The sequence below is a fragment of the Hyperolius riggenbachi genome, chromosome 1 (assembly GCF_040937935.1).
Source record: "Hyperolius riggenbachi isolate aHypRig1 chromosome 1, aHypRig1.pri, whole genome shotgun sequence".
NCBI lineage: Eukaryota > Metazoa > Chordata > Amphibia > Anura > Hyperoliidae > Hyperolius > Hyperolius riggenbachi.
In genome coordinates, this window is record NC_090646.1 from 459,234,188 (window position 1) to 459,250,911 (window position 16,724).

The 16,724-nt window shown below is 41.3% G+C and overlaps 1 protein-coding gene across 1 annotated transcript in view; it reads right to left on the reverse strand.

The window, feature by feature from the left end:
• The window catches only part of LOC137520706 (unconventional myosin-XVIIIb-like), an 816,938-nt gene that overhangs the window by 239,572 nt on the left and 560,642 nt on the right, over window positions 1–16,724 (reverse strand). Inside the window, exon 35 of the mRNA XM_068238990.1 lies at window positions 14,075–14,230. Coding sequence (XP_068095091.1) covers window positions 14,075–14,230 — 156 coding nt within the window. The remainder of the gene's footprint in view (window positions 1–14,074; window positions 14,231–16,724) is intronic.

The window sequence follows — 16,724 nt, forward strand, 5'->3', positions numbered from 1 at the left end:
TCAGCTTTATGTGAACATCTGTGGTTACCCACAATGCACTGCTACTGAATATGCAAATTGTGACTGATCCGTTGGAAATAAAGGAGACATTCAGTCAGAGAGTATGGCTGTAGTTCTACTTTAACTACTTGCCGACTGCTCCACGCCAATTGGTGTGAGCAGTGCGGCAGCCCCAGGACTGCTCCATGCCCATTGGCGTGAACGGTCTTCTACGGGGCTAGCAGGAGATAGCGCGCATGGTGCGCATGCATCTCCTGCTCGGGGGTCGGAGCTCCACCCCGCCTTCAGTCTCCGTGCGGCGATCGCTGGAGGGGATGATCAGACCCCACCAACAGGAAGCTGTGTTGGTGGGGTAAAAGGGGAGGGGGGGTCACTTGTGTGCTGTGCGGCCCTGCAGCTTGGCCTTAAAGCTGCAGTGGCCCTATTAACAAAAAATGGCCTGGTCACTAGGGGAGTTTAATACCGCGGTCCTTATACAAGAAATTTGATGAATCTTATTTTCTTCTTGACTCTTCCCACCTATTTTGTAGCTACTGCCAATGAGGAAGTCTATGATCCTTGAGTGCTGTGTTGTGTCTGGTCTCCAAGACAGCTCTGCTTTTTCTCCTAGGAGACAATTTTAATCATCTGTTTAAAATAACTTTTCAGAACTTTTTAATTGAAAAAATACCAAAAGCAGGTGTAAAAGTACTGACAAAATTATTCCGTGTATTTTCTTGATTTTTGGTGGCTTAAAAGGCATTTTATTGACAAGGTGAAAAAATTTCCACTTGGGGGAAACTAAGGAGAAAAAAGTGAATATGGGCCCAATGTGTTTTATGTGGATGGGCTTTAATAAGGCACCTTGACCCTATGCAATCGCAGGAGATAAAAGACTTACTTGAAACAAGTTCTTTTGACATCCCACATGTGTTAACATCAAATTCATTTGCTGGAGACTCACTGCCAAAGTCTGTGCAAGGTTAGCCTCAAACAGAGGGTAATGCAAGTCACGTGAGCACTGCAGAAGTGAAGCCAGATGATTTGAGAGTGCAGTTCTGTGGAGATTTGTACCACTGGCAAGCAGTGCCAATCTCTAAAGGCTCACCAGACTATCCAATCCAGCAGTGAAACAGTAAGGGCTCATTTCCACTACTGCGGCGCGATTTTGACGGGAAAATCGCGGCAACAAATCCGCATGTGGTTGTGGTTCCGTTGCCATTTCTATGCGGATTTTCACGTGGAATTGCTCGCGGTTTGCACAACGCGATGATTTTAACCATGTCAATGCCGGCAAACATTGACATGGGTTTGTAAGCGGAAATGCACGCCGAAACGCCGGGAAAACCGCAAGACTAAAATGCTTGCGGTTTTCCTATTTAGTTACATTACCGACAAATCGTGTGCGGGTGTGCGGCATGCGAATTTTGATGGGTCTGCCGTGCAGATTTTTTCTGCACGACAAACCGCACAGAATCCCGCACAAGTGGAAACAGTTCCATCCACTTGTATTGTCTGTGCGAATCTGCATGCAGGAAACGCATGCAGATTTGTTCTAGTGGAAATGGGCCCTTAAAGAAGCGAAACAGCTCTAGCTGTAACCCTGCATCTGTAGAAGCAATGCAGCAAACCAGAACTCACCATGTTATGAATGACCTAATAAAGTTGGAGTAGTCAGTAACATATAGCATGCGTGCTTCCTAGTGCTATTGCTTCTATAAATGTTGGTTAGGTTTACAGCCTGTTGTATGACATGTATTTCATTGTTTCACATTTCCTTTGTTTCAATGTGTACAGGTTGAGTTCTGTGAAATGAACTGGTGTGTCTTCAAGTCTTGTAGCATGAATCTTTTGCGGTTTCTGCTAGCAATGAGCAATTTTCCAATAACCAGCTATTTTCTAACATGTAACACTTAAAAATAGCCTCCTAATGCCCAGACTGCTGATTTTTTTGATGTGCTAGGAGAGTTAGTAATCATTTGTCCATCGCAAGCGTTAATTACGGCAATTGAATTAGACGTTAAATTGTGTGCAAGGCAGGGTGATAGTTTACTTGCTTGCAGAGAGTTTTTAACACCTGTAATTGAATCAGGGTCACTGTGCATTAAAAACAAGTTAGCCTAATCTCATACATAGCCTGTAGTAATGGCAGGACATCTGCTGATTATGTAATTAGTTAACCTTTATGGCAACTTTTAGTTACGTGGAATAATATTTCTGTTTACATTAATTAGCTTCAGCATTCATAAAACGCATTATCATTGTAATGTTGCTTGAAGATCTGAAGTACTTTAGCACAGGAAGTCTAGTAAACAGACAGGTATGTTTTAAAGCTCAAAGATATATCCTTTCAACTCTCTAATTCATACAACCATAGCATAACTTCTTTTTCTTTTATAATGATGAAACCTGATTGGCTGTTGATTTACTTGTGTTTTTTTTTCTCAAGTTTGATAGAACTAAGCCCAACAGGATGTCAGGATGTCTGAAGATCTACATTGTCAATCATTACTTTCTTCATTTATGTATTGAACCTTGAATATATTTTAAATATTTGAAAACATTTAACATAATAAACAAAAATGTATCGAGGATCTGCTAATAAAAGGTAATAGGTTAAATTTTGGAGTCACGCGTTTACCTGCATACATTTACTATTTGCTTAACAGCATTCTCATTAACATTATTTGTCAATAAATTCTCCTTTCCCAAAAAGATTTGTCCAGAACCTGAATTAATTTGTCTTGTCATATAAATGTTGGTTTATGCCAGGGGTTCTCAAACTGGGTGCCGCGGCGTTCATCTCCATCCTTTGGGGGGTGCTGCTGAATAAGGGTCGTAACAGCATTTCAGTAGTTATTTTTGCAGAGGGGTGCCTTGAAAAAAATTTCAGAGCCATCAAGGGCACCCTCAACAGAAAAAGTTTGGGAACCACTGGTTTATGCTGATCAGCGCGTTACTCTGGTAAAACATCTAACTGCCAGATCATACTTATCTCCAGAGGCTCACATGGACAAATTTTCAATCATTTTTTAGGACTTTAGTTTTAGGCCGGTGTCACAATTAAAGTGTGCATTAAGGTGCAGTGCCCTGCCCCTGCCACAATGTAACGCAACACAAACACAGGACTCTGAGGCACAGTATGCTGACAGGGCCATATGCATAGTGCCCCCCCGCACGCTCCTCACACAGTGACATACTTCCTGCTGGACAGGAAGTACATCACTGGGATTTCCGGGCATCCCCGTCATATTCCCATTGTTCAACACATGTATGACGCAACACCGCTGCCAACCTTTTTAAAAGCTATGCATCACCCATTAATTTACATTACTTGCGCCATCACAGAAGACCAGCGGTAACATACTGTTAACATTGCAGCGAGTCGTCAGCAGTTCGGCAACTTGCAATGCGGCGCGGTATGTGTGCTAGGCCCTAATGACTTTAATTGCTGATACGTTACCCTCCTGTACAGCACATTAACGCAACACACACTTGCAGTGCAAGTGTAAAGGACACCTGAAGTGAGAAGGATATGGAGGCTGCCATGTTTATTTCCTTTTAAATAATGAAGATTGCCTGGTTGTCCTGCTTATCCTGTGCCTCTAATGCTTTTAGCCATAGACCCTGAACAAGCATTCAGATCAGATATTCCTGACTGACACCTGGATTTACTGCATTGTTTCAGGTGTGCGATTCAGACACTACTGATACATAAAAGATCAACAGGATGCCAGACAACTGGTATTGTTTAAAAAGAAATAAATATGGCAGCCTCCACATCTCTCTCCCTTCAGGTGTCCTTTAATACAGATTTCCTACAAATGTGTCCACTTGCTTTCATTTGTACCTTCTGTACACACTTTGTGCATCTTTTCCAGGGTGACTTTTTAATAGCGTGTTTTTTGCTATAGTGCGTATTACCAGGGGCGTAATAACAACCCCTGCAACTGCTGTGAGGGGGGTCCAACTACTAACCTTTTCTTCCTCCAATAAAGGGGTTCAACCTTCAGATCAGGTGTTTTTGTAGCTACACTACACGGGAAAGAGTGTACATATTGGGGGCCCCATCAATGCTTTGCTGGGGGCCCCATAACTTGTAGTTATGTCCCTGCATAGTACTCATCCATGTGCAAAAGTTTCCCATTACATGCCATCTTGCTCCAAGAAATAAGCCTTAACTATCAAGCTATTTCTCAGGTTGTCTCAGGGTTGGTCTTTTCCCATGTGGTTGTAGAATTCTGTCTCCTACACACACCAAAACTCAGACATTCAGCAGCCACTTTGGATTATTGAGATATGCAAATATGAATCATCCCTTCAATGTTAACAGAAGAGCTAATAATATACAGTACAACAGTCATTACTAAAATGTATAAGTTCTGGTATTGTATTCCCAAACCAATGCATAGTTGGGGCAGGATCTCATATTAAATAAAAAGTATTCATAGTAGACAGAGACCTGCAAGCACTCGGGCTATTTCAAAATTTACTGGAGAAATCAGAAACACAGCAGGACTAAAACATCCTGACTTTTCATAGCTTTGTGAATTTCAAAGCATGCATATTAAATAAATGGAACATTAAAATGAATGCCGTTACAACCCCCAGGTTGGGTCTAATTTATAACAAATGTCAAAAAAGTAAATGAATATAAAAGTTGTGGACGTGTCACAGCAACATTGCAATCAGCATTAATTGGGTTTCATTGTTAATTATTTGCTGCTGGCAACTTCTCAACTTTTGTTCACTTTTTATTTTCTGCAGTATCCCCCGTAGAACTGAGCTGTAGAAAAGTAGTAAAATACATTGCTGTAGCAGGATTTCCTAAGTCTCTCTCATTGATCTACAGTATATTTGTAGTAATGCAGTCATGCAATGGTGGTGTGGATTCCTTACACCCACAGTCACATTTCTGGATTGCCCTTTGGAAACACTAATGCGTTGATGATAGTGCACGCCAAGCAGTGGCTGTACTCTCACATGACATCAGCTATTGATGGGTAGTCAATTGGAACCTATGCTGTTTTGAATTACTAGAAGCAGTAAAGTGTTGTACCGTGTTAGCCATGAGTAAAAGCAAGAAGTTTTGAATCAGGATGATACCATTTATTGGCTAACTTAGAGATGGATAAACAGTGAGCTTTCGACTTATAAAAAGCTTTCGTCGGACTGGTTCCTGACCAAAACTGAAAAACACAGCTTATATACACTGACATACAGAGGAGAAACATTCTTTAGCAAACATAAATGTAATTAGATGCCTTAAAGGTGGCCATACACTGGCCCGATTCGCAGCCGTTTCGACAGCAGATTCGATCCTGGGATCGAATCTGCTGCCAATCGTTCGCGGTAAACGCACCCGCCGATCCGATTTCCTCCCGAACTCAGATCGGTCCGTCGATCGCGCCATGTGGGAAATTACCCTCGATCGCCCGCGGGTAGGTAGCGCGTCGCTAGCGGCGGCCGATCCGATCAGGTATACATTACCTGAAGCTGGCTCCCGGGCATCTTCTCCGCGCTGCACGGCTCTGTTCCGGCTCCATCCCGGCGCTTCCTGTGTCACTCTGTGACCAGGAAGTTCAAATAGAGGGCGCTCTATTTGAACTTCCTGGTCACGGAGTGACACAGGAAGCGCCGGGATGGAGCCGGCACAGAGCCATGCAGCGCGGAGAAGATGCCCGGGAGCCAGCATCAGGTAATGTATACGGGGGGGGGGGGGGACTGGCGGCAGGAGTAGCTCAACAGATTGTGATCGGTTTCAGGCTGAAATCGATTCACAATCTGCTTGTGTAAAGGCAGCCATACGATCCCTCTCTGATCAGATTCGATCAGATAGGGATCTGTCAGCTGGTCGATCTAATGGCAAATCGACCAGTGTATGGCTACCTTAACTGTTACTGAGGAGGCTTTCCCAGGCACCCTATCTAAATTGATAAGATCAATAGAATCCTCAACATGACATAAAGCAGACTCTAGTGATGAAGAGACATCGTAAATTCCGAATTCAAATGGTAACTGGCCTGGTTACATGCACCATTAATTCTAAGCTTAAGAGAATTGTGGCATTTAAAGCCAGCACCTGAAAGCAAATAAAATGAATAGTGACAGTGAATTCCATCTTACACAGCATATGGCACAAAAATGAATGAAAAGATAGAAAAATTTAAATTAAAAGAATTGTGGCATTTAAAACCCATCGTACCAGCACAAGAAGTTAGAGTCCTTGTTTAAACCATCTTCTACAGTTTTGAACCAATGTATAAACTTAGTTTCTTGTGTTAGTCTCATGTTTCTCTATTTGAAGCCACCCATTAATACAGTGATGCGAAAATCGCTTAAACTGTGTCCAGGTAAACAAAAGTGTGTTGGTATTGGGAGATCAGTATATTTTGCAATATCCTTTTTCCTGCTGTTAATAGTGGATCTATGGTGTGCTTGTACTTCAGGAGCTGAGTCCTAGGGATGTTGCTAGCTTTCTTGATTTGGGTCTCAGCCATTAGAGGATTGTATCCCTGTTTTATGAAATTCTTCTTCAGGTAATCCAGGTGTTTGTCTTTGTCATCCTTGTCAGAACAGATCCGATTGCATCTTATTGCTTGGCTGTAAATTATGGAATTCTTTATATGTTTGGGGTGGAAACTGTCATACCTGAGGTATGTGGGACGATCCGTCGGTTTGCGGTACATGGACATTTGTAAGCTGTTCTCTCTGATGTATATGGTGATGTCAAGAAAGTTAATCTCCCTGTGAGAGTAGCTCAATTTCAGTTTGATTGTGGGATGGAAGGCATTGAAGTTCCTGTGAAATTGGATAAGATCCTCCTCACTTGCAAACCAGCTGATCAATATGTCGTTGATAAAACGGAAGTAGGCCATGGGTTTTATATGACAAGTATTCAGGTATTCTTCTTCAATCTTTGCCATTGAATTACTGTGTCACTTATGCCGATAGGACTATTGCATTATTCTTAGCTGTTGGCAGTGAATGACTCTCAGCTACGCCGGTAAGGGGTAGTTGTGGTGGATTCATGTTTTTTTTTTTTTACTGTGGGAACAAGTTATTCCCCTGTTATAACCAAGATGGGTGTCAGATGGAATACTTAAGTGGACCCTTGTACTGATACACATGTGCATTTGGGGGAAAGGAGAGGGGAGCTGATCTGGTGGTGGTACATCTTGTATTAATGACAATATTGTCTATTTTAATGCTGGTATCTCTATTTGAACCTTTGATCTTGATGACAAAAAAATAAAAATACATTTGAATACATTAGAGGGGAGAAAAAAATGTTATTATGCAGCATGTTTTATAGTAATGCAGCCCTTGTCTGATGTAATTTTAATATTATTTAGAACTTTATTTACAGTAGCATAGTATTCAGTGCCAGAATACTAGGACCCCCCATTAGAACAAGGTTCTGCCCTGCACATTGAGTGGAACCCTGTACTATATAGGCCAAGTCCCCTTGCACTCCCGCTGTAAGATACACCAGATGCATTCCTAGGCATCCAGACTATGCCCTAGATTTGAATACAGACACCCAACAAGGTATACAAGCTTCAGGACATGCCCCTAGAGCTGTGCCCCATGACATAACATAAAATAGGAGAAAAGTCATGTATAGTGCATTTCAATCTGTGAAAAATATATATATATTTTTAAAATTCCACAATATTTTGTAATAGTGGTCCTTTAATTTGGTCATTATAGCATTATATTGGTATTTCTTTATTGAAGAACAAGGAAGGATGTGCAGTAATGGATGAGGCTAGTACATGCAGCATACATGAAAGAGCTTTTTTACCAGCACATTTCTAAGTGTGGTTAATAGGACTGTGTGAGTAAAATAACGTATTTATTTGAGATTTAAGGTGTAAATACACATTGGCATCTGACCACCATGGACTTCTCCTCGGAAAATGGAGTTCTTTCCTATCATAAATCTAAAAATCTAACATAATTTGTATAGCTACTGTCCATCCAGCCATAATGTCTTAATATATAACCATCACTCAGAAAATTCATTGACAACCCAAACAACTCAAGTTATTTGCAGGAAAATCTAAAACATGATATTTCCAAAAGATCCATACTAGCTTGGATAGAATGAATATTCACTGGTCTGGTTTGCTTTGCAGTTTTGTTTATTTTTAGAATAGAAACCAACATGGGAGGATTAGGCTGATGTTGGACAATAGCGCTCCTTGCAGTGACCACAATGGTAAGCTTTCTAGCTGAAGCCATGCCATGTAAACAGTGAGGCACAGATCAGTTTGTAAGTGGGATGGGAAGCCATGAACAGTGAAGCAAGCTGTGCAGTAGCAGATTGAGCATATTTATTACAGTTAACACAACAGGACATGGCAAACAGCCCAATCGTAAATGCATCTTTTCAATCCTCATGGATACTCTCTTCTGGCAGATCAGATAAAAGCTAATTCTGCTTGGCTCACAAAGTGGCTTTTAAAAATAACTTCAAAATACATCTTTTAATTTACGGATTTATTCGAACAGCCTAACTAAAATCAGACACTTATGATGTATTTTTCCCGTACCTGTAAATTTAGAAGAAATATTGTAATCACTTAGAAACTAATTTAATTCCTGATGGCTAGATTATGTTGAGATTAATTAAAGTCAGTTTTAGAACATGCTATTTCATTACGGCTGAACTCCTTTCACCCTCCCAGATTCTCCTTGCGAAGTTTAATGCCATTATTCAAATCATTTTTACATTTTGATTCCCTTAAGAAATGTCAGTCACATGACACCATGCGATCAACTTCTAGTGGGGATAAAGGTATACAGAGGAAGCCAACAATCCTCAGATGATTTACTACATGATTGATTTCTCTCAGGTTATTGTATCCATATCTTTATCTGATGCATCAAACTAATATCTACATAGCACTACAATGTCAACATAGCACTATTTCAGAACATGATCACTCAGAGTGCTCCACCACTAGGAACTAATTCCCTAAACTAAGTAAGGGCCAGTTCACATGGGCTACTGCCGGTATCAACGCACATCATTTACCGCCCCGATCCACCATATCCTACATTGAGATGAATGGCAGAGTTCATCTCAATGCACTTAATGTTGATTGTCACTGAGTGGTGGTCCATCAAATTATCCAAGTCATTGCATGTAGCTGCTAGCATCAGCTGAATTTGCAGTTCCATATCCCCCTAAGGGCTCAAAACGTGATGCGATGACGAACTGATGAAAAACTATGGCAAACGCTTTTTTACTCAGTTGCAGAAAAGCATTTGGCTACAGCAGAAGTATGTGTGTGTACATAAACTGAAAAAATGGAATAAGATTTATAAGAAAGTTATTGCTTTTTCAATTGAAAATGAATAAAATTAATTCTATAATATTTGGGAAATTTAACATCGACTTTCAACTCGTGCAGATGAAACTTTTAAAGCATCGAAACATTCAGAAATACATATGCATGCATCAAAAATTTGTTGTCTCTGTTCTCTGATGGTGTTATTCAAGCTTAAAGTAGGATTATACTCTCACAACAAACTACTCCTAGTCCTAGCTATATAAAAGAACATTTGAAACCATTCACACACATACCCTGTGTATAAAAACCTTTATTTTCACTGCAGAGAGCAGGAGAAGTTTGCTTTTCAGTCCTTGCTTTTTTTTTTTAAATGTTATTTTATGTAACTAAGAGTAGCTACTGAAATTTTCGTTTTGGGAGTATGATCCCACTGTAATAATACCAATATATCCTATAATATATCCTGTGATTTGGGTCACTTACAACAATCATTTGAGATCTATTTGGGAACCTTTTCCAAGCGTGCACGGGTTTTCCTTCCACGTTCATTAGCAATGTTATCATGTAAAACCCTGCATGATTACTAGGCAGCACGGTGGCATAGTGGTTAGCCCTCTCGCCTTGCAGCGCTGGGTCCCTGGTTCGAATCCCAGCCAGGGCACTATCTGCAAAGAGTTTGTATGTTCTCTCCGTGTCTGCATGGGTTTCCTCCGGGCACTCCGGTTTCCTCCCACATTCCAAAAACATACAGATAAGTTAATTGGCTCCCTCTAAAATTGGCCCTAGACTACAGTACTTACACTACATAATATAGACATATGGCAATGGTAGGGATTAGATTGTGAGCTCCTTTGAGGGACAGTTAGTGACAAGATATATATATATATATATATATATATATATATATACACTGTACAGTGCTGCGTAATATGTCGGCGCTATATAAATACTAAATAATAATAATAATAATAATAATTACTATTATTATATAACAATGCAGCCACTGGCAGCTCATTCCCACTCATCCCTTCCCTTTCTATACAGCAGAACAATCAGCAGAGGGCTAAACAGTATGTACAGGAAAGAGTTGTTCAAAGCAAACATGAACAATCCTTTCAGAAGGTTTTACGGAACACCTTGACAGACCTATGTCAGAATCCTGTTTCTATATTTCAGCTCGGCCTTCAATAACATCTGCTCAGACATCCTCCTTGATAACCTTGGGTATCTTGGTGTTGACTCCACTCTGGGCATATGGGTCAAGGACTTCCTAACCACCAGGATGCAGAGGGTCAAGCTCGGTAGCTGCTTATCCCATGAAAGTACCAGGGTGTGTTATCCCCACCCCTGTTCTCCCTGTAAACCAGTAGCTGCCCCTCATCTGAGGACTCTATAAAGGTCATCAAGTATGCAGATGACATTACTATCATTGGCCTCATCAACAGCAATTGGGAGGGGCCTACCACAGCAAAATTGAGAGAATCTGTGGCTGATGAAAGGACAATAAGCTCATGCTCAATACGGCTAAGACTGTTGAACTGATTATAGACTTCCTGAAACATCCCCCACTTGACCCTGTTCTCATCACGGGGACCGAGGTTTCCTGTGTACCAGAGATTTGGTTCCTCTGCACTACCATTACCAAAAACTTAAGATGGGGCAGAACACTACCAAAATTCAGAAGAGGGCCCAGCAAAGGTTATTCTTCTTGCGACTACTGAAGAAATTTGGTATGCTGCTCACCATAGAGTCCATCCTCTGCTCATCCATTATTGTTTGGTATGGAGGGGCAACTGCCAGGGACAAGTAAAAATTCCAAAGGGTGATCAGCATGGGAGAAAAGATCATTGGCTCGGCCCTGCCACCTCTGAATCTCCTCCACACTGCGAGGATGTGGACAAGGGCAACTAAGATCTCATGTGACCCCTCACAACGAGCAGCGGCTTCTTCGAGTTCCTTCCATTGGGCCGCCGGTATAGGTCCATCCACTCCAGAACTACCAGACACATGAGCACTTTTTTTCCCTCAGGCTGTCCACCTGCTGAACTCCATCCCCCCTTTGCTAGCACCGCCACCCTGAGAGACCTTCACATCATAGACTGCGGCGCCCTACCCACATGTGATGTGAGCTGAACAATCCTTCGTTCTTCCAGTTCTGCCAAATGGCCGTTCATTTTGAACATGCAGAGCTTATAATCCTTTAGATTGTAAGCTTGCAAGGGCAGGGTCATCCTCCTAATATTTACTGTTTTTGTTGCAATATTTGTGCTGCTTGAGACTCTGCTGTACATTTTTTGGTTGTACCTATGTTCCCCTTGCCGTCTTATTATGCATTGTAAAGTGCTGCGGAATATGTTGGTGCTATATAAATAAAAAATAATAATAATAACATCCACCAGCTTGTAAATGAATGGCTGTCTGCACAATTGTAATGCCTGTTTGTATTGTTGTTACTGCCGTCTTTGTACTGATGCCAAAACAATGTGAACCACAAACAATTCTGGGTACACAAATGTACTTGGAGAAATAAAGTGGTTCTGATTCTGAATCATAAGATCATTATTGCAAATATGTGTATGGATTAAATAATGCTCTAAAATGTTTGCTCCTAGTTAAAATTTAAATGCTCCTATTTTTCTTTGAAACTCAGGGCCGGATTACCGACCAGGCAACAAAAGCAGACGCTTGGGGCCCCATTCAGAGTCAAAGGGGCCCCATCAGCACATAAACCAGCCCTCACCATCCTGTCAGCGGTGGCTGTATGGTATAATGGTTAAAGGGACTCTGAGCAGTGCAGTAACTATGGAAAGATGCATATCATTTTAAAGCTCTCTTTCTCCTCTTTCCAATGATATATAAACCGCCGCCCTATGCCTTTTAGTTTTCGCGGCCACTGCAATTTCGATCGCGAAAATAGCGAAAACTAAAAGGCATAGTGTGGCAGTTTATCTATCATTGGAAAGAGGAGAAAGAGAGCTTCAAAATGATATGCATCTTTCCATAGTTACATTGTATAACACAGAACGACTTTTCTCCAAAGTTGGCAGCTCGATTCAGCACAATGCAATGAAATATAAGGAACCCAGGGGGATATAATTACAAACATCATGCTGGTAGGTGTGAGGATGTAATTAATTAGGTGTGGGTATGCTTAAAGGCATACCCACAGGCACTGCTCGGAGTCCCTTTAAGGGCTCTGCCTCTGACACAGGAGACCAGGGTTCGAATCTCGGCTCTGCCTGTTCAGTAAGCCAGCACCTATTCAGTAGGAGACCTTATGCAAGTCTCTCTAACACTGCTACTGCCTATAGGGCGCGTCCTAGTGGCTGCAGCTCTGGCGCTTTGAGTCCGCGAGGAGAAAAGTGCGATATAAATGTTATTTGTCTTGTCTTGTCAAATGATGCCGTGCACTGCTGATTGTCTTCAGAGCCAGGCTCTTTTCCTAGGTCCCCCTCCTGCTACTGTGCGCTCTGTCGCTGCCCACTCCTCCCTCCCTTCCCACAGAGAACCACAGCTGCAGCAAGAATGATAGCAGCAGATGGCAAACGCTCACTCACCTATCCATGATCCAAGCGATAGAGATCCCGTCATCTGAAACCCATCTGTCTCTTCTACTGTGCAGCCACTCGCTCTGTACTTCCTGATTCTCAGATCAGACCGGAAGTAGGAAGTAGTAATAGTAGTAGTAACAGAGCGGCAGCACTCTAGAGGAGACAGATGGGCTCCGGATGACGGGACCTCTATTGCTTGGATCGCAATAGGTGAATGTGAGTCATCTGGTGCTGTCCTCCTCCCCCGCTGCGGCTGCCTTCTCTGCTGGACTATCGTATTCACTGGGATGGAGGCTGCATGGTGGCTGTCTAGTTTGGGAGGAAATCTGTTGTTCGGTGGTGGGTGTGGTTATGTAATTCTGTCTGGGGAACGGCTTCCGGTTTGGCGGTGTCCAGAGCTTTCTGCTATTGCCAGGCTGGAGATGCAGGGGGAAAGTGCTGCTGCTGTGATATCTGGCACCCTCTTCACAGGGGTTCCCCAGCCCCTGAGTGCAAATGTCCCAGCCATTCATCTCTCACTCTGCATTTTGCCGCTGCTATTCCCTGCATTGTGCACCCCCAGAGGAAAGCGGGCTGTTGCCCATAGCAACCAGTAGCTCGGCTGCCCCGGTGTGTGCGGCATGTTGCTGTGCAGCTGTATCTTCTGATTCTATTACAACATGATGGGGGGGCCCAAATCAGTTACTTTGCTTAGGGCCCCATTTAGCCTTAATCCGGCTCTGTTGAAACTGTAAACTACTGCTTTCCTAGCACTGAGCTTTTTATGAACCAGGTGCAGGTGAGAAATTACCCAAAGAAGATCGCTACAGCTTACCTTCAAATAAAATGTGTGTATAAATGAAAACAAGCTTTACCTTACTGTAAGACAACAGGGATATTGAAAGTCACCTTTGCTTTCTATGATCAACATAAAAGCACTCAGTGTGTAGTCTTGTGTCTTTCATGATATGATATTCTTATATGTTACAGAAAGAGATACATAAGGAGCATACAATAAAGAAACCTCTTTTACAGATCAAGACTATGACATGTGCTGTGCTGTGTTTTCACACAGCTCTGTATAGCGTAAACCATTAAATTAGATTATGGTCTACACAACGTGCATAACACAAATGACATAGCTAAACTGTAGCTATCATGTTTGGAAGGATCAGAACAATAAGATATCAAAGCTGTGGGAGGTGGGATTAAATCAAAGTAACTAACTGGAAGTATGTGAGCTATTCTATTTGATGCTTTCACCTGTATGTGAACTCTTTCTATCTCTCCATGATCCACAGGTGGTCCTCCCGAGTCTCCCATGGTGGCCAGCAGGAGCTGTAGGTCAGCCAGCAAGGCGTGCGTCCTCTTTAGATCTCTCCTGAGTCTTTTCTCTACATCAAAGTCTCTATGTCCAATCTGCAACACAAACAGCCTCATCAGTGGCTTACAACGCTACACATGTATTTCAAGCACACAAGCTAGGTTAATAATAACACAGTAGTACAGTTTAAGGAAGCTTCAAAATGATGAACATTCCATATTTCACATTTAGTTTTTATTATGTTTAATTTTACCTAGTTTTTCCGTTTTTAAATAAAAAGCAATTGAATATCTGTAATGTTGTATTTTAGTTTCAATACCTTCTGAATAATATACCTGCAGTAAATATGCAGTCAGTTGAGTCTAAATACTTGATTTGTACTCATTTGTGGCCAATGAGTGTATTGAAGGCAAAGCATCAGCATAACAATCACAAACTAACATTTTTTTTTCAGGAAGCTAACAGAGATAAACTATACTTGTATATTTTTTCTTACCGTTGGATTATTTATGTCAGAAAGGATACAGCTGAAGTAAATACTTGACACAAAAGGAAATTAGTGTGAGCTGAATGATCCCTTTTGATAACAAAAGACAATGCGGTAGAGGGCTCTTTAGCTCTTATTTCCCTCTCATAATCATTTCATTACAATCTTGAATTAAAAGAAATCAGTTTATATTAAATAAGATAATTCTGATAACAGAAAGGACTGCATTGTGAAGCAAGGGATATTCTGAAAATAATGGACAAAAAATAAGATGTACTAAAAATAAAAAGTCTTTAATAAAAATAAGACAATTAATTCTTTACACAAAAATACCAGTGCTCACATCTAACATCAGAATCAAATTGATCATTGTATTCCTATATCCTATAAAGTTGAATCTTCATTTTAACTTGTTATTATGATTATTGATTAATATAGCACTTTCATCGTCTGTGACACTGAACAAAGAAAATATGGGTACATAATGTAGGCATTTGCAAACAATACAGGTAGTTCTTGGTTAACAAAAAAAGATAGGGAATGATCATTCTTAACACAGGTTCATTCTTAACGTGAACCTGTTTTCAAGTCAGAACACCATGCCTAAAGTAACTCCTCCCACTGTACCCCCTCTCTGCCACCAGTGTCTCTATTCCCCTGCTCTGTGCCCCCATTGTCTCCCTGTACCTCCAGTGTTCCCTTAGTGCCACCCTCCTGTACCCCTGTGCAACTTCCTGCCCTCATGTTTCCTCTCTGTGCCTTCTCCAGTCCTTATGTGCCTCCTTAAATCCTTATGTGCCCCACACTCTTCTTCCACTGCCCCCTTTGTTTCTCCTGGGATTTCTTTGTGTCTTCGCTGCCCCTCTTTGCACCACCTTTACCCCTTTCTGTCACCTCTTCTGTGCCACCCGTGCCAACCTCTCCTATGCCTCTCTTTATGTCTCCATTGCTTATTACTCACCTCAAAGACAGTCCCACGTTGCGGTCTCCATCTTGATCAGCACCGGCTTGTGATAATGACATCATCACAACGGGGTGCCAAGTTCATAACAGTGAGTCATTCATTAGTCAATCATTCATAAACCGGGTATTGTATATACTATCTGTACAGAAGTAGGAGACAGCATAAATGTCCCACTGGCATATATAATGTGCCTAAAAAACATATAGCACTTCCAAGAAACAAAAATGGAAAAACTACTGCCTGTTTGAGCTTACAGTCTAGAAGAACAGGAAGGAAACAAGAGGAAAGGCAATAAGTAAGAGGCAATGAGTAAGTGGCATATTTGGTGTTGATGAGTTCCTGGCTACAAATCACTGCCTTAATTTTTAGAAAAAAATGGAAATGGAATGGAAAGCATTGGTCATTCCAGTTTTCAGAATGCCCAGTAGTTATATAGATTATATTGTGGATCTATCGTAATAAATGTGTGCTTCAAGCAATAGTATAACTAGTTACGGAAGAAAAGAATTTATTAAAAACAATCATACTTATTTGGGGGGATTGCATTACAACTCACAGAACTCACAGAAATGCTTGCTTTAGATGCCACTACTATAAAAATATAGATTACAATTTTTGTTACAGATTGCCCAGCAAGCTCATGGTGAACCAGAACTCCTAAAAGTTTTTGTAAGGGTTTAAAAAGGACTAACAAGCCCTCTTACTAAATGCTATCTAAAACAGTTTTTTTCCCTCTAAAAACAGAAGGTATTTGTGATTATTCAGGTTGGCGTGAGCATATGGGTGTTTCAAGTCCCACCCCATAAAGTCATATTAAGCCATGCCGTACAGTGATGAGGATCAATCAATCCGAAACAGTCTGTATGCATGTTCGATTAGTGTGGCTCTGTACAATTAACAAGCTGACTCATCATTGAATTCCAGTGGTCCTGGAGGTGTATTTAGCTTTCACAGACAAGAAAGGGAGAATTTCCATATTCAGCAGAGATGCACTGTGGAATTTTTGTTAGCAACACAATATGAGATTTGCATATTGACTTACATTTGATGTTAAAAACACACTCTACAATATCAAAACAGGTTTTTTAGGTGTGCTGTAACTTGTGTATAAGCAATATAAAAAGGAAGATAATTTGTT